We start from the raw sequence: 24610 nt of genomic DNA, 5'->3' as shown, positions 1-24610 counted from the left end.
GCCATATTAACACTGTGTAGACTAACACAAGCCATATTAACACTGTGTAGACTAACACAAGCCATATTAACACTGTGTAGACTAACACAAGCACTATTAACACTGTGTAGACTAACACAAGCACTATTAACAATGTGTAGACTAACACATGCACTACAAAATGTCTCAACTTTTCTCTTGCAAGAACTTACAGCACAGTGGCAGTATTAGTTAGTGTTCCTTCAGAGTAACATCATAAACATAAATATGTATCAGAGATTAAAGAAGTGGACCAACAACTTTCTCAAATATGTTATAACTTTCCCTTGAGTACGGATCCTTTGGATGTGGATTAGTCACGATCATGGCGACATCGTCCACGGGTGTGATGAAGTAATACTGTTGATGATACCGTGTGATCAGGTCCTCCGGCCACACTCTTCCCCACTCCTTTGACAAACAAGCAGCATGGTGATATGTGAACTCCATATTGAGGAGAGTGCCAATTAGAGAACAGATAACAGCTACAAGCCAGAGTGGAACTGATACTTCTTCTATTCCAGGAATAGCCATGTATGGTACCACCAGGCGGGTGTTCGTGTCCCGCTTTCGCAGGCAGTCACATGTTAGTTGTTTAAGAGCTTGATATGCAGACTCGTTATACTTCAGTGCATGTAACATTACAGTCGGAATTACATGGAATGTTTTCTTGTTGATTGAATTCCACCAAGAGGGCAGGTTACTCAAAGCAACGTTAGTCTTAGAAGAACACTGAAAAAATCGTCTGTTGTTGGGTTTAATGCAGCCAGTTCCGATGCTATACACAACAGACGCATCAACTAGACACGACCATGGACTGTAAAATATCATTTGCCGAAAGCCTTCACTCAAGATACTGACGGGGACGGGACATGGCTCAGGGCGAATACCACCATGAGAAATGATGATTAAATCATAATGGTTTCTGGGATAACGCTTTTTCATAATTTCCTTCTCTATATAGTCACGGAAGTACTGGTAAATATTACGCAGACCCCAGACTAATGTGAACATTAAACCATCGTCTTTCTTGATAGCCTTAGTTGCTTCTGGCTGAGTTTGTTTCAATATGCTCATCAGTTGACTCACTGTTTCCTCTGTGCTCATGGTTGTATTGTCAAGAATCTTTCGCAACTTAGCTTTTAGTTTTGCAACTTTAGCTACAGCTTCAAACTCTCGTTCCATGGTATTAAGTTGCCTCTTCATCTCTGCAGCACTCTCTCTCAGCTGAGAACAGCTTTCCAGTTTTCCTTCTGTTCCTATTTCTATTATCTCTTTAATATCAAACATTAGACCAAGTCCTCCTCCTACAATGGTAGCTTTACCTAAAATTTTAGCACCAGCCCCAACCCCTATTTTGCTGGCACTTTTTCCAAGTGATTTGGCTGCAACCTCCTCCAATATTTTAATTCCAACTTTTGGAATACAGTTCAGGCTGGCTACAGCAAAAGTAGATGTAAATTTAGTTGCAAGATATTCTCCTTGAGCCCCTGGATGTCGGGATGATGAACCTCTGTATAATGTAGTGTCTAGTTCCATGATGTTGAGAGTGTTGTCACAAGGGAGGAAGAACCTTGTATGTGTGTCACCGGAGGCAAGACTTATAGCACCATATAGATAACCTGTAACCAACTGTTCTATGGACAATTGTTCTTTATCACTGTCTGCAGACGCTGACAAACTTCCTGTATCTTCATCTCTAAGGACCCGTAGTTCCTTCTCACACAAATCATGCAAGTCAGTTAACAGCTTTTTGACTCTATCTCCAAGTTGTTCATCTCTCTGAGCAGCTGAGTTGGCAGTTTGGATCTTATCACTTTGTTTGGAACCATCGATTACCTGAGCCACTGTTGACGTTGCCGTACCAGCAACTGTGCCAGCTATTGAACCAATCAGGAGTGGTGCAGCCAATCCTCCTGCAAGGTAAAGATAGGAATAATTCAGTTATTGCTCGCACATGATGCACTCCTTGGACGTAAACTACTGATCACTCTGTGAGCCAATATACACATTACCACTGTGACCAAGACCATCACCCAACTATATGCTGGAATTTCCAAGTTTGCAATACGTCACTGTGGCTTCCACTGTTACTGTGCGTCACGGTGGCTTCCACTGTTACGGTGTGAGTCTACTGGGAGCCAGCAGACTGTAACAACACCAGAATGCTCTCAACAACTGAGGTTCACAACAAAACATTATTTACAAGTGGAAAATTTTTGTTTAAATATATGTAAATAGTATATAATAGTTACTAAAATTCAATTCATTGACTAAAATTAGGGTCACCTTATATAAAAACTTTTGAATTTTTATTATGTCTAGTTAAAAGATTTAATAAGATTTCATGAATGTCAATGACAATGTCAAGGCCCCAAGGATTTTTGTCGTCAGGTGGTTACTGTCTCCTCCCACACACACACCCTCCCTGTCTCCTCCCACACACACACCCTCCCTGTCTCCTCCCACACACACCCTCCCTGTCTCCTCCCACACACACCCTGCCTGTCTCCTCCCACACACACACCCTCCCTGTCTCCTCCCACACACACCCTCCCTGTCTCCTCCCACACACACACCCTCCCTGTCTCCTCCCACACACACACCCTCCCTGTCTCCTCCCACACACACACCCTCCCTGTCTCCTCCCACACACACCCTCCCTGTCTCCTCCCACACACACCCTGCCTGTCTCCTCCCACACACACACCCTCCCTGTCTCCTCCCACACACACCCTCCCTGTCTCCTCCCACACACACACCCTCCCTGTCTCCTCCCACACACACACCCTCCCTGTCTCCTCCCACACACACACCCTGCCTGTCTCCTCCCACACACACACCCTCCCTGTCTCCTCCCACACACACACCCTCCCTGTCTCCTCCCACACACACACCCTCCCTGTCTCCTCCCCCACACACACCCTCCCTGTCTCCTCCCACACACACACCCTCCCTGTCTCCTCCCACACACACACCCTCCCTGTTTCCTCCCACACACACACCCTCCCTGTCTCCTCCCCCACACACACCCTCCCTGTCTCCTCCCACACACACACCCTCCCTGTCTCCTCCCACACACACACCCTCCCTGTCTCCTCCCACACACACACCCTCCCTGTCTCCTCCCACACACACCCTCCCTGTCTCCTCCCACACACACACCCTCCCTGTCTCCTCCCCCACACACACCCTCCCTGTCTCCTCCCACACACACACCCTCCCTGTCTCCTCCCCCACACACACCCTCCCTGTCTCCTCCCACACACACACCCTCCCTGTCTCCTCCCACACACACACCCTCCCTGTCTCCTCCCCCACACACCCTCCCTGTCTCCTCCCACACACACACCCTCCCTGTCTCCTCCCACACACACACCCTCCCTGTCTCCTCCCCCACACACACCCTCCCTGTCTCCTCCCACACACACATAAGAAAGGGAACTAGATGGATGACAGGTCATAAAACGAGCATTGATAACCAAGCAGAACCTCTGCAGAACGTATAAATCCACAATGAACATCAAAGATTTTGATATATGATATATATATATATTATGATATAATATATATATATTATGATATATGATATATATTATGATACATGATATATATATTATGATAATATGATATATATATTATGAAATTTGCCTGAAACGCTGTGCATATTAGTGGTTTTAGGTATTGTATGTACTAGTTCTATCTATAAATCCAACATTAGGTTTGTAACTCAACTATGTATATACTTTTCCTGAATAAAAAAAATTATTTTAAAATTTAACTTGTATATAAAGGGGCACTTAACTCGGCCACCCAGAAAATCAGATCTGCCCAAAGTAACTAGTAAAGAAAACTTGCCCAAAACATAAAGAAAGATCCAAAATCGTTCTATTAGTATATAAGAAGAAGAAGAAGAACGAAAACAAAGGAGTCGGTAAGACTAATAATAGATGAGACTAAGTTATAAGGACCTTGGAGTCAAATCCATCATTCACTAAAAGTTGCCTAACAGGTAAGAGTAGCAGTTAGAAAAGCTAACCAAACCCTTGGAATAATCAAGCGAACCTTTGACTTGATGGAAAAGAAGGTAGTGATTCAACTGTTATAAATCTCTGGTGCGCCCCCATTTGGATTACTGTATCCAAGCCTGGAGACCTCATCTTCAGAAGGATATAGCTACTCTGGACATACTGCAACACCAGGCAAAAACCGCATTCCAGAGCTAATACATTTCTCACATCAGGAAGGATTGAGGGCCTCAGGCCTGCAAACCAGGCATGACAGGGCGGATCTCATTGAAACTTTTAAAATACTGAACAAGTTGGAGGATGTTGATCCCGTCAATGTGTTCAAAAGGTCAGATGTAACACAGACAACGAGCAACGGTTTCAAGTTCAAGAAACTTCAATGTATCTTATCTTGAGGTTATCTTGAGACGATCTCGGGGCTTAGTGTCCCTACGGCCCGGTCCTCTACCAGGCCTCCAACCCCAGGAAACAGGCCGTAGCAGCTGACTAACTGCCAGGTACCTATTTACTGCTAGGTAACAGGGAGTATCAGGGTGAAAGAAAAATTTTGCCCATTTGTCTCCACCACCACCGGGGATCGAACCCGGAGCCTCAGGACTACGAATCCGAAGCGCTGTCCACCCAGCTGTTAGGCGTAGGACTGAGAACAGGAAATTATTTTTCACCCAGAGGGTAATAAACCCATGGAACTCCCTACCCGCAAAGCCGCGAACGCCAAAACTCTGTTAGAGTTTGAAATACAATTGGTTTAAATTATCACGGCAAATGGTGGGGGGGGGGAGCTTCCTGTCCTCGCCAAGGTCATTAGTGTTAGTGGCCGTCAGGTAAATTATGTAAAAGATATCGGTTATATTTTTATTATTTGTGAAAGTGTGAGTTGTGAAGGAGTTAGGCGCTCCACTTAAGTCACATTCCAGGTTCCTAAGGCCTGGCGTATGACTGGTGATGTTGGAAGCTGACACATAACACCTTGTTAGGTGGTGTTGGCCTCTAGGTGGTGTTGGCCACATAGCCGTACGCCAGGCCTAAATGAGCAAACAACACTTGCTGAAGTTTGGGAAAAGATACGAAAAATCTCTTGAAGCAACCCAACCAAACCACTGCACCACAGCCCACTAGAACAAGCAAACATTCTCCTTGATCAATAGGCACTAACATCAAGGTACGACTCACTCCCAATTAACATACAGCACAAACTTGATGACACACGCCCCAACAGACAACGAACCATCAATCTTGCCTGTACAGCTATCGACGTGTCGGACCTTAATGATGTAACTGAATGGGAATTAAATCATGCACTAAAGATGGGCAAATCAACTGCTCCTGGAGAGGACGGTATTACTTACAGTCTACTGAGATTAGTCTCACACGTACCAGGTAATCCACTTTTAGTGTTGTACAGAATGAGTTTACGTGAAGGAGTATTACCTGATGCTTGGACAAAGAGTGTCATTGTTCCCATCCCCAAACCACACTCAGATAATTATAGACCCATATCTCTAACATCGTGTGTTTGTAAAGTGCTTGAACGCATTGTCCTTAACCGACTCATGTATCGTATACAGGGGCACCTGTCACCCCAACTGTTTGGATTTATGCCTGGGCTCAGTACACAACACTGTTTTGCTGAATACTTCACTCATAATGAAGCTTTCCCTCGAGCAGTCTTCATCGACCTAGCAGCAGCTTTTGATACAGCAAACAGGGAAATCATACTAGAACAGCTTGCTGAGCTGGGAATACAAGGAAAATTACTGAAATGGATAAAGGGCTATTTGTCTAATCGAACAGCATATGTTTTGTTTAATGGTGTTAAAAGCACAGAGAGCAAACACTTTGAACTGGGAACTTCACAAGGAGGGGTCCTAAGCCCCTTGTTGTTCAACGTTCTGATGCATAAACTTGTTAAAGATCTTCCAACTAATAATGAAAACACTGTCATTTGTTATGCTGATGATATATGTTTACAGGCTGCCACCGAGCCTAGAATACAAGTTTTGCTCGATGCTTTTGCTACTACAGTTAAGGGATGTGGCCTCCTTATCTCTGTACAGAAAACTCGTGCCCTCATTCCATGTGGTATTACACCAGCCAGTTATCATATAGATGGGCGAGCACTTGAGAACTGCGAGTCTTACAGATACCTTGGTATCCCCATTAACGACCCTGGGTACCTTTCTTCTCTCAAGAGACTCTGGGAGAGATTAAAGCCCTTGCGGGTCCTTGTTGGTGTCAATCATGGACTTAACGTGAGACTTGCTAGAATGTTTTATGTATCATTTATACGCTCTGTGATTGACTACAATGCTCTACATATCACACTGTATACTGACAAAGAGCTGAAATCTCTTGAAACCTTGCAAAATGAAGCTATGCGTCTCATCCTTGAGGCTCCAAAGTCCACGAGGATAGTCAATATGAGAGCAGAGTTAAAATTACCTTCCATAAGTGAGAGAATTTTGTCTATTAGCACAGTTTTCGGCGTGAAGGCATTGAGCCGATCTCGGCAACACATGAAGTTTCAAGCTAAACTTTCTAATATGCTGCACTCCCCTGAGGTCTATAGAAGAAGAACGAAGCCTGATTATGTATTTTGGTTCTACAAGGTAGCCAAGTCCGTCAAAATATTAAATATGTACCCAACTCAATTAATGATTAATCAACCAATTACTCCATGGGATAACTGGGCTCTATCAATTGATTTTGTAAATGCATCCAAGAAAGATAGTGTGCACACTACATTATTAAAACAGTTAACACTGAAAAGCATCACTGAGAGTACTCAGAGTATGGGTAACGATGTGTATCAGTGCTATACCGACGGCTCTGTAGAAGAAGGTGGACGATGTACCGGATGTGTATGTAACATATCTGAACAATCTTCTCTCGTACATACAGCAATGAAGCGCGTCAATGACTGGGCAAGTAAAACTCAAACCGAATTTGCAGGCATATACCTTGCCACTGAATTTTTAAAAGACAAAGGCAGTGGACTTATATACTGTGACTCGCAGAGTGCACTCCTGGCATTGAACGCACATAGTAGTGACACCCAGAAAATAGTCAGTGATATTCGAATGAATGTTTTAGCTGCTAAAGAAAACAAATTTGAAATTAAATTCCTATGGATGCCATCACATGTTGGCATCTCAAGGCATGACACTGTTGATATGCTTGCAAAGACAGCCTGTAGAAAACTAGTGGTAGAAATTGATATGAGTGTTTCATTAGCAGTGACAAAGAGAATACTTAAACAAATATCTAATGAAGATCTCACCCGACTTAACAAATTCACAAAGACCTGAAAGTTGTAGCATTAAATATTATGATAGATATCGTGAGGAGACAGTCACATATGGGACTAATAGAACAAGAACCCGGCAATGTGATGTTATAGTGGCCAGAATACGCCTGGGATATAGACGTATCTGGCAGCTTTCTCAAAACCCAAATGTCGAGTACACAATGTGTCAACTTTTTGAAAGAGAAAACATGCACTCTCTTGAACATTATATTGTAGAATGTCCCATACTGACTGACTTTCGCCCTCCTGGGCTAAGGTATGCTGAACTCTGTAATTACTGTATGAGTACTGGAACACTTGATGATATATTGGACTTGTACCCAAGATTGACCATGTAATGTATCAATTATACAATGTATGTATGTGATGTAACTATATAACCTGAGCTTGTAAAAGCACCTTAATCACCTTCAGTGATTAAGTGCTTAATTGCACACTAGTTTCTCTATCAGCTATCTCATCCTGTCAGAGTAAAAAGAGACAAATGTATTTGAATGCATGTGTGTGTATATATGTTGTATATATATTATTAAATATGACCGAAAAAGTAAGATTAATAATTCTAACACGAATTTTCTCAATCTTTCGTACATTTCTTTTCACTGTTGGAGGTAATTCAAAAATCAATTCTCCAAAATTCATTTTTATTTCTAGTCTGACGCGACACTTGAGCGCGTTTCGTAAAACTTATTACATTTTCAAAGACTTTAGTTAACAGATACACAACTGAATAGAACTTACATATCTCTGATTTGTTTATATCTACATTTGAGTGAGGTGGATGGGGTGAGGTGGTATTTAATAGGGTATTAATTTCATCAACACAAGACAGAACACGAAACAATGGGTATTGAAATGGAAGTGATTGTAGAAAGCCTATTGGTCCATATTTCTTGATGCTTCTATATTGGAGCGGAGTCTTGAGGTGGGTAGAATATAGTTGTGCATTAATTGACTGTTGATTGCTGGTGTTGACTTCTTAATGTGCAGTGCCTCGCAAACGTCAAGCCGTCTGCTATCGCTGTATCTATCGATGATTTCTGTGTTGTTTACTAGGATTTCTCTGGCGATGGTTTGGTCAATCCTAGTAAACAACACAATCCTGTGTTGTTTACTAGAGAAATCCTAGTAAACAACACAGAAATCATCGATAGATACAGCGATAGCAGACGGCTTGACGTTTGCGAGGCACTGCACATTAAGAAGTCAACACCAGCAATCAACAGCCAATTAATGCACAACTATATTCTACCCACCTCAAGACTCTGCTCCAATATAGAAGCATCAAGAAGACACAAACAGAAATTTTCTTTTATGGATGAATTATAATCAGATTTATCTGGAACACTATGATTATAATTTTGATGAGTGAATAGTGTATTAGGTATTACTAAGTAATGTTCACTGTGATAACGAGAGCTTTACTACCACCATCCAATATCCAAATGCTCCTCCTCCTCTCCTGCTATATTGAAACACCTGCAACTCTCCTAGATATTTCACCCTATATTATCACTCACCTGTACAAAGAGTGGCAATTCCGCTCCCAATCATCGCTAGGCTTCCTGCTGTACTAACACCCGTTCCGACCCATCTGGCTACTGTAGCATTATCATGGACCTCTTCAATCTCTCCTGCCATCCTGTTAAGCACGTTGATTGTGCTTCTTCGCTGAGTCATCCACTGTTGAATGGTGCTGTAAAGCTTTTGTGCTTTAATGACTGCTTTATCTTGAATCTCGGTCAAGCTGTCTGCCATTGTTGGTTGTTTAATACCTACAAAATTGTCAATAAATTAAATAAATATATTAAAAATATGAACCTCAGGAGGGTTATAAAGGCCACCACAATTTTACTGACCAACCAGCAAGGATACCTTAGTCCACAACATAGTCCAAGACTACTTAAACTCTCGGTGTATATACACTGAGAAGTAAGTAATTATCAAAGGAAGGCGTCAAGCCAGGGAGACTATGTAGCACCATCAGTGGCACATGATATTCATTGAGGATACCAATATGAGTGAGATTTTTTTTTCTTTGACGTAATCAAAAGAATTGATTTCTATTGATGTTACGTTAATCGTAACTACCTCGCAAGAGAGGCAGACCTTAAACAGCAAGAACTGCCACAGGCAGATGTTTTAACTTAAAACCTAAGATCATAGGACAGCGGGAGTAAATCGACAGGCGCCACCACACGGCTGGAACCTGTCACTTAGGTCGTTGACTCCTAGTTAAAAAAAACTAATAAAGGGTAGCCAATGGATTCTCACACCAAATTTGTAAATTTGATGTGTGGTGCTGTGCAATGGACTCCAGCTTTAGATACAGACTTAATTGACATAAGCAGGCAAAGCATTGCAAGACATGAAATGTGGGACAATAATCTTGGAAGGTTTGAATTAAACGATCGTTTTCTAGAAACAACAATTTATTCAACAAAACTAGAACTACTACAACATCGACTTTACGTTACTTTACTATCACCCCAGTGGCACATTCAAGAACAGCTATTCAACAGCCTGATGGACCCACGGAATCCTAATCCCGTCGTCGCTGACTGACTAATGACACTAACTGAACAAATTGGCGATTCGCCGCTCTGCAACCGGAGGGCGCTGACGTTCGGCTTGAGCTGCCAGTGCTAGCCTGTAGCTGCTCCGTGGTGGTTCGTTGTTGACGGTGTGGTGCGGCCGTTGGCCGGGGCCCGGCAGGTGTTATGGCGATGGCTAGTGGTGGATGTGTTCGCCGTGTCGACACCGTTTGGTTCGATTTCTCGGCCCCTGTTGCCTGGCCCCTAGTGGATGTTGACCTCATGGACGTATTGGGCGTGGAATTCCCTGATCTCTTCGGTTTGGAAAAACTTTCATCTACACGAGTGGCGGTGACGTTCTCCTCGTCAAGTATCTATCAGCTGTTTGTGCGCCGCTGGGATGCGCAGACGTGTGAAGGACGTGCTTCTTTTAAAGCAGAACGCTTTAAAAGAGACCAACATCGTCTATGCCTTTAAATGCCCACTTGGGGACTGTAAGCCCCAAAGAACTCAGTATATAGGCAAGACAACAACATCTCTTTCCAGGCGATTAACAATGCATAAGCAACAGGGCTCTATTAAGGAACATATAATCTCTTCCCACAACCAAACCATCGCCAGAGAAGTATTAACAAACAACACAGAAATCGTCGATAGATACAGCGATAGCCGGCGGCTTGACATCTGCGAGGCACTACACATCAAGAGGTCAACACCAGCAATCAACAGCCAATTAATGCACAACTATATTCTACCCACTTCAAGACTCCGTACCAATATAGAAGCATCAAGAGGAAATATGGGCCAATAGGCCCTTTGCAGTTACTTCCATTCTTCCCTTTCAACTATACCAACGGAACCGTGTTCTGTCTTGTGTTGAAAGTTTGTTCACCTCATTCAAAACTGTTGTAAAATATCACGTCGCCCAAATGCGAGTATATAAGACAAAAGGTGTTTAAATATTAACATAGTTAAACTCTGTTTAGTGTTTGCATGTTTTAGGTGTGTGTTTAAACTAAAGTTTTTGAAAATGTAATAAGTTATTACGAAACGCGTTCAAGCGCCGCATCAGACTAGAAATTAAAATGAATTTTGGAGAATTGATTTTTTAATTACCATCAACAGAAAAAAGAAACATAAGAAATATTGAGAAAATTTGTGTTAGAATTATTAATCTTACTTTTTCGGTCATATTTAACAATATATATATATATATATATATATATATATATATATATATATATATATGCAATTGACGATCACAAAACACTGATCATTTTATGCGGAAAATCCACAGAGAAATATGAAATGAGGTGAACGTTTCGGCTTGTTAAAGCCTTTGTCAACACCAGACTGACTAAGGAGAAGGGAGAAGGGGGAGGATATATATATCCTCCTATATATAGGATATATAGGCCTCCTATAGAGGCCTATATATCCTCCCCCTTCTCCCTTCTCCTTAGTCAGTCTGGTGTTGACAAAGGCTTTAACAAAGCCGAAACGTTCACCTCATTTCATATTTCTCTGTGGATTTTCCATATATATATATATATATATATATATATATATATATATATATATATATATATATATATTGTGACGGTAACGCGTTGGTGTTCGGCTGTTTAAGGCTAGGGGTATGGCCTCGTCACATAGTTATAAAAAAAATAGAAAAAACTGGAACTTCGTCTGTGGTAAGGTAAGGAGAAGACACACAAAACACAAGTAAACTTTAACAATGAAATTTTAATTACGTTAATTAAATCAAAACATGAAAATAATGCACAAACAAATTCTTATAATAAAATCAATGAATCAAAATAATAAGAATACTTAAATGACACAATGAAAAGTTACGTTAAGGCAAAATAATAAGAAGTGCAACACAAAGTAAGTGGGAGGTGCTGGAATATTGGCTTAAAGCCACCACCTCTCTCAGTACACTCTAGAGTCTAGCTGGGAGGTGTGCTGGCTACGAAAGCACTGAACATTCTGAGGACTGATGTTGGGGCGACCCCAGACATCAGGTAGTATGGGGGGCGAGTGCAGGTGCAGCCAGACCGGCGACCAATCAGCGGAGCCGTAGCGATCAACGGGTAGTTTGGTGGTTGGAGTTCGAACAGGTGGCTGGCTGCATACGTTTCTGCTCACCCTGGCAAGCCTTGCTGGTGTTGTTGTCGTTGTTGGACATTCTTCCCTAGTCTTTCTATATAATTGTGAAGACGTAATTATGGAGGGAAGAGCAGGCTCAATCTCTTGAAGGAGATTATCGTCACAACTCTCCCCCGAAGCCTGCGGTTCTGGAAGAAGTACGTCGTTATGTGGTGGAGTAATGGATGGAGTTGCTTCTACTTCATAAACTCTGGAGAGATCATGGGCTAAGATGTTGTCAGACTCTTGGTATAGCGTGTCTCCAGGTTGAATTTCTGCAGTTAGCAAGCCCATAGTAGAAGACGTTGAGATGAGAAGTGGGCGTGCTGCAGGAGGTGTAGGGTGGTGTGGTCCGTATTGATGGTGGACCGAGCACTTTTCAGGTGTGGAGTGAAGTGCTGAAGCTTCAGGATGAGGAAGAGTAGCTCCTTGCCAATTGTTCCGTCGTTCCTTGTAGCAGTAGTCGCTGACAGGTGTATTCTTCTCGCCTCGTTGCTGCATCACGACACCACCATCGTCGGTACGATTGGCGTCGACATGGAGGATGAAGGGCTTATCTGACGAGGTGAGAGTGGAATTAGAAGAGGGCATAGGAGCACGATTATTATCCTGAAAGCATTTGGGAAGATCATTAAGGATTTTGGAATTAGAAAGCGCCGACTCCTTGTCAGTGCTTTCGGGAGAAGAAGCCGGGATGGTCTCACTGTGGATGTAGGGTTCTGTGAAGGTAGAACAATTAATCAAGACAGTGGGAGGAGTACCATTATATTGCTTCAGGAGGTTGACGTGGCACAGCTGGGTCTTCCGCCGCCTATCTGGAGTCTCTATGACGTATGTGTTGTTGCTTCTGCACTCTTTGACGCAGTAGGGTCCTGAGAATTTGTTTTGTAAAGGTGAACCTGGGATAGGGAAATAAGCAAGGACGAAGTCTCCCGGCTTGAATTTTCTTACTTTGCTGGTCTGGTCGTAATGAGTCTTCATTCTCACCTGGGCTTTCAATAGATTATCATGGGCAAAGCGGTGGACTCTCTCTAGAATGTGCTGAAGGTTTTGAAGAAACTGGGGCACATTCTGATGCTCACTGAAGGTGGCATCTCTGAGAGAGTCTTTGAAAGCCTTAAGGGGAGTACGGCACTTACGGCCGTAGAGCATCTCATAAGGAGATACTCCTAGGGACTCATTGGGGAGACTTCTGAAAATACACATTATTAGGTCAATCTGCTTATCCCAATCCTTTGAGGTTTCACTACAAAACTTTTTCAAGAGTGCTTTGATGGTCTGATGACTACGTTCAAGAGAACCCTGTGAAGCAGGATGATAGGGGCTGGACAATACCTGTTTGATGTTGAACTCCTCCAGTGTCCTTTTGAAGAGATCACTGGTGAAGTTGGTGCCACAGTCACTTTGAATCTCCCTGGGAAATCCGTATTGAGTGAAGATCTTCAATAGATGTTTGATAACCGTAGCAGCCGTGATGTTCTTCACTGGAACTGCTATGGGAAATCTGGTGGTAGGACACAGGATGGTTAGGATGTAGGCGTTACCTGAACTGGTCCGAGGTAAAGGACCAACACAGTCTATTATGAGTCTGTGGAAAGGTTCCGCAGGCACCTGTATGGGAATCAGTGGTGCTCTGGGAATGGAGACGTTCGGTTTGCCTGCCATCTGACATGTATGACACTGTTTTACGTACTGTTTGACGTTGTTTACCATACCTGGCCAGTAGTAGTCTTGACGAATCCCATGGTAAGTCTTGTTGAAGCCGTAGTGGGAGAATGCTCCGTGGGCCAGGTGTAGAATAGTGGGCCGCAGGCTGGTGGGAATCACAAGTTGTTCGGTGTTGGCCCAATCGTCCTCCTCCTTCAGTTTACTGGGTCTATATCTGCGGTAGAGCAAGTCGTTCTCTAGGAAGAACCCAGGAATACTGTCGGGTTGAGTCTCAGCCTGGAAAAACAATGGTGTTAAAGTAAGATCTTCCCTCTGCAACTTACGGAACTCCAACTTGGTCAGATGCGGGGGTAGTTTCTGAGGGTCTTGAGGGACAGCGGTAGCAGTAGAGTCAGCTGGCTGTGGACGTGCGGCTTGTGCACGGGTGGTCACGAGAACCGGAGGAGAAACTTCATCACTCTCTTGAACCTCTGCTGGAACATACTCGAGAATAGGATTTATTGGCACAGAGTTACACACCTGGGGTTTGTCCATGACGATCAGGTTGGTCGGTTGCAGGTCCTCTGCCAAGTCGTTGCCTAGGAGAAGTTGCACTCCAGGCATGGGAAAAGGCTTTTCCCTGACGGCGACTTGGACTTCCCCGTTCACGTAGGGACAATCCAGGTGGACTCTGGCGAGAGGGTATGGAGTAGTAGCAGTGAGGTCAGTGATGAAGACTGTTTCCCCGGTGTAGACTATGTTGGGCACAGCCGACTTCAAGATGATCGATTGTAGAGCCGCTGTGTCCCTCAAGATCTTCAATTTGAAACGTCCCTCCGGATTTGAACCGTTGGCAGAGACAGTTCCAGTATACAGGTGGTTACTGAAAAGAGAAAGATCATTAACATCAACACCAACATTCATCACAGGCTTACCGGACTTAGGAGGAGTTGGTTTGGGTCGTTGTTGGTCAGTGGTTCCCTTGTATTGAGACTTACCACACTTGTCTATGGTATGTCCATAGAGTCTACAATATTTGCAGTACAGTTGTGAACCAGCTTGATCGGGGCTCACCTTCTCGTAACTGTACCACGACTTCTTACTGGAGGATGGTTCAGGTGTCAGCCGGTGGATGAGGCTGTAAGTGTCAGCCGACTTAGCACACTTCAGGTAGTCGGTTTCTTCTTTATCTGCTAAGTAGAGGCGGACAGGAGGCGGCACACGTCTCAAGAATTCTTCAACAAGCATCAGGTTCACGAGTTCTGTAAAAGTAGAGACATGTGCTGCTTCCAGCCATTTCATGAAATACCTCCGTTTCGTGTTAGCAAACTCGAGGAAGGTAGTGGTACTTGCCTTCAGGTGGTCACGGAATTTCCTTCTATAACTTTCGGTGGAAAGTAGGTAGGCGTCTAACACTGCTTGTTTCAGAGTGTAGTAGTCATTCTCAGACGCCAAAGTACTGAGTGTGACTGCAGCTCTACCTGTAAGATGGACTCTGAGAAGTGTTGCCCATTGGTCGACAGGCCAACTGAGTTGATTAGCAAGGGTTTCAAAGGTGGTAAAGAACACATCAACTTCTGCTTCTACAAAGGATGGCATTAACTTACTTGCATGTGATATATTAAAACTGACGGGAAGATTGGCAGTAGCTTGCTGGCGTTGAGTGAAGTGGGAAGTTTCCAAGGCGATTTCACGTTGACGACACTCTAGAGCCAGAGTCGCTTGTTGCTTGTCATGTTCGCGTTGTATTTCCAACTCGCGTTGTTTGGTTTCAAGCTGTACGCGTTCCCGCTCCTGGAGTGCTTCAAGCTGTACTCGTTCCCGCTCCTGGAGTAGTGCAACCTCACGTTCCTGGAGGGCGAGTCCACGTTCGTGTTCTTCTCTCTTCAAGGCAGCTTCACGTTTTTGTTCTTCCCTCCGTATGGCAGCTGTTCGTTCTTCAATCTTTGCCAGTTCTAGTTTGAGTTTCAGCGTTGCCAAGTCAGGTTTATCTGCAATGTAGTAAGTTTCATGAGTTTCAGAGTCTATCTTACCTTGCTCTAAATAGTAATCCAGCAACAGGTTGTGTAGGTCATTTTTGTTGGCTTGATAGGGAACTTCTAGTTGATACTCATGTGCAAGAGTTTGTAGTTCAGTCCTCTTGGCACGACTTAAAGTCCCTATTTCACCTGCTGGATTTGCACGGAAAGTTTGGAGACGAAACATGGTGAAATTAGCAAATAAAGGTACACGAATGTTCAATAATGAAATGTCAGAAACAGGACAACGTGGCAACTGGTACCTATCCTGTGTGATCTTTAACAATTAACGTTAAGTGAAAGATATTAAATTAAATCAAGGGCGCAGGAAATCTTGTACCCGGTACTCATGTAAGAGAATAAGGGCAAGAAAATCCTACTAACAAATGAAACAAAGTTTCGAAAACAAATGAAACAGTTAAATGCTTCAAAAGTAAAATTGGTAGTCCAAGGATGTAGGCATACCTTGCCAAGTCTCTAAAGGACATAAAGCAAGTTTTTCCCACTGAATTTAATATGATACTTACAGAATTAGCGAACTTTTGTGCTCTGAAAAAATAAGCTAATTCCCTACCGTTGTATGTATCATCATCTCTGACTGACGTGTAGGGGTGCGAGGTGTCAACTGGTGACGAGAACTGCTGCTGAGGTCCCAATTCAGCAACTAAAGTTCGAGCTAGAGGAACTATGGCCCTCTTTGTCCTCCTACAGTCAGATTGCAGAAGATTGGGTACTCTTGACCCGGGGCAGACCACAGTACCAGGGTACCAATATGATGATCTGTCAGAATGAGAAATATTCAAGGGACATAGATGGTAAATACGAGTAATAACAAGGAGGGAGAGATGACCAATTAAGAGTATGACTGAGGCCTACAGTCACCACGTAATCCAAAGTTGTCTCACCTTCACTATATGTTACTCTCGTAATGCACAATACACCGCACCTTATAAAAATGAAATTGAATGAAAAATAGTAAAGCTACGTTAACAAAGTTAAATACGCTTACCATAAATTACCACTTGGCACCAGTACCTGAGTGAAGCTCCTAGGACAGGCCCCCATATAACTTGTGACGGTAACGCGTTGGTGTTCGGCTGTTTAAGGCTAGGGGTATGGCCTCGTCACATAGTTATAAAAAAAATAGAAAAAACTGGAACTTCGTCTGTGGTAAGGTAAGGAGAAGACACACAAAACACAAGTAAACTTTAACAATGAAATTTTAATTACGTTAATTAAATCAAAACATGAAAATAATGCACAAACAAATTCTTATAATAAAATCAATGAATCAAAATAATAAGAATACTTAAATGACACAATGAAAAGTTACGTTAAGGCAAAATAATAAGAAGTGCAACACAAAGTAAGTGGGAGGTGCTGGAATATTGGCTTAAAGCCACCACCTCTCTCAGTACACTCTAGAGTCTAGCTGGGAGGTGTGCTGGCTACGAAAGCACTGAACATTCTGAGGACTGATGTTGGGGCGACCCCAGACATCAGGTAGTATGGGGGGCGAGTGCAGGTGCAGCCAGACCGGCGACCAATCAGCGGAGCCGTAGCGATCAACGGGTAGTTTGGTGGTTGGAGTTCGAACAGGTGGCTGGCTGCATACGTTTCTGCTCACCCTGGCAAGCCTTGCTGGTGTTGTTGTCGTTGTTGGACATTCTTCCCTAGTCTTTCTATATAATTGTGAAGACGTAATTATGGAGGGAAGAGCAGGCTCAATCTCTTGAAGGAGATTATCGTCACAATATATATATATATATATATATATATATATATATATATATATGCGAACAAGCCTGAATGGTCCCCAGGACTATATGCAATTGAATACTCACACCCCAGAAGTGACTCGAACCCATACTGCCAAGAGCACTCTGCTGGCGTACAGGATCCCTTAACCGCTCGACCAACACGACCAGACAAAAGAGGATGGTAGCCGAGGCTATTTCCATCCCCCCTGCCGGCACTCGGTTGGTAATCTTAGGCATGGTGTAACACGGGTTTGGGGTTCCTCTCTCTTTACTTCCTTCTTTCTACTCCCTCTACCCGTATTCTTACTTTTTATTCTCTACCAAGGGACTCCAAAACTTTTACCAAAGCCAACTCCACGCCACGTGGTCCTAAGACGATTGACCGACTTAGGATTCTACACCCAGTATGACGTGACCTAAGCTCTGAACAAAACCCTAGAGTCACCTCTGCTGCCACCACCAGACCAGTAATACAAGAGCAATGATCGAGGTCTGGATCGATCACGCTAATTAATCAACCTTGGGGCTTGATCCCCACTATATACGATGACCTTGAGTGTGGAATAAATTACGCGGTAATGATAATTCCGATTCGATGTTAGAATCGGCGCCCAATACAACTCTGCCTCGTGTGGACCACGTGACCAGGACAAGTATACACATAACCAAATGGAGACAATAAAAATGCAAATTATTAACAAATTTAATTTATTAAAAAAAAACTAAAACAAAATCTAAATGTGTTCACTCCCTATCACTTTAACACTCCCTACTTGACCTGAATGGCAAATGAGAAGACTATTTCTATACATAACCATAGCAACTATACCTCTATGTTTTCCAGCTAAGATGTTGTGCTGGTCTTGGGGAGAGGTAAGATGGTTGACCTCTCCCAGCTGCTCCCGTATTCACACTGATCTCTCTCTTGTCTGGTCTACCCCCGACAGAGCATTGTATCCTTCCGCCTAGTCAGTCAAAGTTCTACCAAGTTACTAGCCAGGTTTAAGTTATAACAATTAACCTCTGTTGTATTTAATTGATCCAGACTGGTTGAATTATTTTACTGAATTAAATTACAAACATCTAACGGCAGAGCTGTTCCCGATCACAAAAATGGTTATTAAAACTTTGAGAAATATTAGACATGTCAACCCTGCTGACCTATGACCGCCGGTCACTCCGCCTTAAAAGTTAGATCTGATTCGTGACGTCACTGATGGTGACTTAAACTCAATAATTAGAATACTCTTGATATTGTACCCAGTACTATTATACAATACAATTTTAATGCAAAATGAATAAAGGCTAATTTTCTCTAAATTACTGAATACTATAGGATGGTTCATTATACGCAGCTATGAACAAAGATGCCCGCCATTTGTGACTCAGACCTGCTAATTCCCAGGGGACTGGGCGTTGTTGAGAGGTCAGGTCCCTACTCGAACTTCTGGAACCTTCTGGAATAATTCTTACAACAGCCTAGTTTGTTACAACCCCCCCCGCACAAGCACTTAGTAAACCTTGTTAATTTGTTAAAATTCACGAGGTTTAGTATCCAAACCCACAATTCAACTCATGCCACAAACAAAAGCTACCCTAACTAATGAAATTTGACAAATATTTGAGTGTCCAACATCAACATGTTCATATTTCATAAATTTCTCAGCTGTCAACTGACAGCAATCCTCCAATATCAGGAAACATACATCCTACCCTTACTGACATAGCTAAATAACATGTCCCTACTCTACCATCAAAAACTAGCTATTAAACTCTCTTGGCTCTTCACTAGCCAAGTCCATGTGTCCTCTAGAGCCGGCCACACCGTGCTCAAACAAACATTAAAGTTATATCATCAGACTGAACTTTCAGTCATCCGGGAGCGTACTACGGAACTATCAGTTCACATCCGTGTACTAACCACTCCCCATCAATGTCAACCTTGACATGTTAAGGAACACACCTAACGTTTATTTCATGTATCTAAAAATAAAAAATTCCTATACTATATCACAGGTTTCAGCTGACTGCACAGCCAAGTGTTCTCACTCACTAGAAGTGTCAATGTTTATATTGGTCCGCCTCTCCTGTGTTCAAACATTCTGAAAAAAATAGCACAACATAATTTTCCATAACCGTTTGTTCTGGGCTGAGACAATTACACAGGGGCTTCGATTTTGATTACTGACCAATTTATAGAGTAAAATTTTCATATATTATACCAGAATTATTTTAAATCTGTTTTTCAACATTTAAAAAGTATTGATTCTAAATCTGTTTTTCAACATTTAAACAAAAGTGTTACACAGATGTTCAGAGCCACTTTGTTGTTTGTATCAATTGTTCATATTGAGTAATCGAAGAAAAAAAAAATCGATGCTGCTGGATGCTGAATGTAGTCGCTGACGATGACGGTGTCGATCTTGCTTCTTCTCATGTGTAGACATCAATACCTGGTCCTCTTGTACTCCCATCCGGTACTACTGAATGACGACAGAGTGTAGTAGAGCTGAGTGCCAAGTGACAGCTGTAGAATACTGTTACTTCGGCCATTAATCTTGCTCTCGACAGTCCACACGCCTTCATATCAATCACAGTTCACACGGCAGTCTTGATGTTAAACTTGACGGCGCAGATGACCACAGCAGAGCAGGACTGGATGTACCAACGGTGTCTCTTAGCAGGAGTGGTGTCAGAAGGTCGTAGAGGCGGGTTGCTTGTTTGCAGAACAGGTGAATCTCGTCTTCCATCATTGCTCACGTCATCTCAGGCGTTTCTTGATGTCACCAGGTTACTAGGCCGTAAACACCAACTGTGTATACCCTCGTACCGCCGACTTTAGGCCAAAGGAAACAATTTTGCGACCTTCTATTGGCGAGTCCCGGTACTCTGTAGGGAAACCGTGCCTTCCACCTGTGACCGCCTTACTTCCGCTTTCTTGTTACTTCAGATGACGTAATCATTAATCTTCCGGCGAAATTCTTGAGTACTGCTACGTGCTTTCCATTTCTTGACCTCTCCTCCAACACTGCTGGAATGGCTGCAGTCTTGATGACGCAGCAGGTGGGTAGTGGTGATCTCGAGACAGCTACCCCCGGCGTTGTATGGCACCTCCGGTGACTGCTATAATGTGGACAGCTCGCTGGCCCTGACAACCTCGTTAGTGACGTGAGGCGTCGGCCGGGTGACTCTTGGACAGTCACTCATCCCCAAAGTAACTGATGTATGGGTTACTGGGTCTAGTGGGGGGAGGGCTTTGTGTAACGTGCCTCCCCCCCCTCGGTCTTTACAGACAAGGGTTCACGTGTGGCTGGAACAACTGGGTCGGATCAGATCACCTCATTTTCTGAGGCACACGTGAGGAACACAAATGCGAACAAGCCTGAATGGTCCCCAGGACTATATGCAACTGAATACTCACACCCCAGAAGTGACTCGATCCCATACTGCCAGGAGCACTCTGCTGGCGTACAGGATCCCTTAACTGCTCGATCAACACGACCGGACAAAAGAGGATTGTCCGAAGTGGGTTTCCAGGCTTTCCAAAGACACCTTTCAAGCAGAACTTATTGCAGAATGAGCAAAGATTCGAGACAACTACAGAAGCACCATACTGTCCCCCGAACTTAAAGCGGCAGCTAAGAGCCTTCGTGAGAACAAGGAGATAGCCGTCAGGAGAGGTGACAAGTCGCCAATATACGTCATTCTTAAAAAAGACGAATATCTGGCAAAAATGAACCTCATACTCTCTGACCAAACTAAATTCCAAAGGGTAACGAAGGACACTACAGCCGAATTGAAAACAAAGGTTAACAGATTGATCGAAACTGTGAACGCCAAGAAATCCGGACTCCACCTGCCAAAGATTATTGGGGAATACAAACATGGGTATGCGTATGGAAATGTCAAGACAAACAAGCCTGGAAACCCACTTCGGACAATCATCAGCCAGATACCCACACCCACGTACAGACTGGCGAAGCGACTCAACGGCTTGCTGACTCGTTATGTACCTTGTGCTTTCATCCTGAAGTCTCCAAAGGAATTTGTTGACTTACTGCGGGGAACACGGGCCACAGGGATAAGAGCCTCGTTGGACGTAGAATCACTGTTTACCAACGTACCTGTGGATGAAACAATCGGGATGATAGCGGACAGAGTGTATCGTGATCCGGCCTGTACTCCTCTTGACATACCAGAAAACATTCTAAGGAAACTACTCCAAGCTTGTAATAAAGAGGCACCCTTTTTGAGCCCAGATGGGCACATGTATAAACAAGTAGATGGGGTCGCCATGGGTTCTCCCCTAGGTGTCCTGTTTGCGAACTTCTACATGGGTACCATCGAACAGAAGGTCTTAGTTGACATGAATTTGAAACCTGCCATATACTACGGGTATGTTGACGACATTTTTACACAGGTACCTGATGTCAGACGTCTTCAAGAGCTGAAGGAGGCATTCGAGCGGAATTCTGTGTTGCGTATCACTTACGAGATGGAGAAGGATGGGAAGCTGCCCTTTCTAGATGTAACAGTCATGGAAAGGAGCGGAGGTTTCCACACTACAGTCTACACTAAGGAAACAAACATAGGAATGTGCCTCAATGCCAACAGTGACTGCCCAGACAGGTACAAGAGGAGTGTTGTAAACGCTTATGTCGACCGTGCTCTCAGCCACAGCTCAGGATGGAAGCAAGTCGATGAAGAACTCTGTAGGGTAAGGCAGGTCGTAGTCAACAACGGCTTCTCCAATGGTTTCGTTGAAGACATCATCAAAAGGAAGGTGAAACGCCATGCAACCTCTGAAGAGACAACTAACACAACACCGGTACCCCCTATTAGACTATTTTACAGGAACTTCTTTTCCACAGCTCATAAAACGGAGGAAAGGGTCCTGAAAGATATTGTTAATAGAAACGTTATCCCTACAGACAAAAATCAGAGGATACAACTGACGATTTACTATAAAACCAGAAAAACGGCCAGCCTACTCATGAGAAACTCTCCAGACACAAAACAGAACGCTTTAAAAGAGATTAACGTCGTCTATGCCTTCAAATGCCCACATGGGGACTGTAAGCTCCAAAAAACCCAGTATATAGGCAAGACAACAACATCTCTTTCTAGGCGTTTAACGATGCATAAGCAACAGGGCTCCATTAAGGAACATATAATCTCTTCCCATAACCAAACCATCGCCAGAGAAATCCTAGTAAACAACACAGAAATCATCGATAGATACAGCGATAGCAGGCGGCTTGACGTTTGCGAGGCACTACACATCAAGAAGTCAACACCAGCAATCAACAGCCAATTATTGCACAACTATATTCTACCCACCTCAAGACTCCGCTCCAATATAGAAGCATCAAGAAATATGGACCAATAGGCTTTCTACAAACACTTCTATTCAATACCCATTGTTTCTGTTCTGTCTTGTGTTGATACTTTTAATACCCTATTAATATCCCCTCCTGTTCTGTCTTGTGTTAATGCCACATCACCCTTCCCACCTCACTCAAATGTAGATATAATATCAGAGAGACGTAAGTTCTAATCAGTTGTGTATTTGTGAAGTCTTTGAAAATGTAATAAGTTTTACGAAACGCGCCCGTGTCGCGTCAGACTAGAAATAAAAATGAATTTTGGAGAAGTGATTTTTTATTTACCTCCAACAGTGAAGCGTAATGTACGAAAGATTGAGAAAATTCGTGTTAGAATTATTAATCTTACTTTTTCGGTCATATTTAATAATATATGTCTACAGGAAAGACTGCTACCAAAATATACTAATATATATATATATATATATATATATATAATATTATATATATATATATATATTATATATATATATATATATATATTATATATATATATATATTATATTATATATTATATTATATATTATATTATATATTATATATATATATTATATATATATATTATATATATATATTATATATATATATTATATATATATATTATATATATATATTATATATATATATATATATATATATATATATATATATATATATATATATATATATATATATATATATATATATAATATATATATATATATATATAATATATATATATATATATATATAATATATATATATATATATATAATATATATATATATATATAATATATATATATATATATATATATATATATATATATATATATATATATATATATATATATATATATATATATATATATATATATATATATATATATATATATATATTAAATGTTACCTGCTTCAGGTGATGAGGTTGGCTGTGTTGTCCGTGACAGTTGTAGTAGGGGGTTGTGAAGGGCCTTCCCAGGTTGTCAGCTGTTGTGTGTAAACACTTGAGTGAAGACAAAGCCAGATCACTTCAGCTGCCACAACAACAGCGAGGGAAGAATGCTCTCACTCTTGGTACGTCTCGTCTGCTCGCTGTAAACTGCGATGACAGTGCGCGCACGTCGCCCTTTTATGTGGAGGCCATCTGGTGGCCGCCTTGCCAAGCTGTGCCGGGCAATATGTCCATTATTAGCCCTCACCATTACCAGCGGGGAACACGCAAGTAAAATGGTGACCCAACAGCCCAGAGAAATGTGCAGAACCTGTGAGTGGATTGTTACCTTAAACAACTATTGCAATAGTGAAGGTTGTGTGTGAACATTGTGACCCACCGACATGTTCACATCATTAACAATAGTGAACATTGTGACCCACCGACATGTTCACATCATTAACAATAGTGAACATTGTGACCCACCAACATGTTCACATCATTAACAATAGTGAACATTGTGACCCACCAACATGTTCACATCATTAACAATAGTGAACATTGTGACCCACCGACATGTTCACATCATTAACAATAGTGAACATTGTGACCCACCAACATGTTCACATCATTAACAATAGTGAACATTGTGACCCACCAACATGTTCACAACATTAACAATAGTGAACATTGTGACCCACCAACATGTTCACATCATTATCACAAAATATTAGATCAGAAGATGAGTCACAATAACGCAGCTGAACACTCCACCCAACACACATATCTGAACACTGACGACGTTTCGGTCCGTCCTGGACCATTATGATGGGACAACGTTTCGGTCCGTC

At 42.5% G+C, this 24610-nt stretch overlaps 1 protein-coding gene across 1 annotated transcript; it reads right to left on the bottom strand.

Annotated features, from left to right (window-relative positions):
• Positions 1-37: 37 nt before the first annotated feature.
• On the bottom strand, positions 38-23941 carry LOC138372055 (uncharacterized). The gene is made up of 3 exons (XM_069337227.1): positions 23736-23941; positions 8874-9128; positions 38-1934 (listed from the first exon to the last, which is right to left on the bottom strand). Exons 2-3 carry the CDS (start codon positions 9109-9111, stop codon positions 259-261), a joined length of 1914 nt encoding a protein of 637 aa, XP_069193328.1. The 5' UTR covers positions 9112-9128; positions 23736-23941; the 3' UTR covers positions 38-258.
• Positions 23942-24610: the final 669 nt, after the last annotated feature.

Source organism: Procambarus clarkii, chromosome 37 (assembly GCF_040958095.1).
Source record: "Procambarus clarkii isolate CNS0578487 chromosome 37, FALCON_Pclarkii_2.0, whole genome shotgun sequence".
Lineage (NCBI taxonomy): Eukaryota > Metazoa > Arthropoda > Malacostraca > Decapoda > Cambaridae > Procambarus > Procambarus clarkii.
Note: the sequence above shows the minus strand (reverse complement) of the source record. Positions and strands in the feature narration are given on the sequence as shown.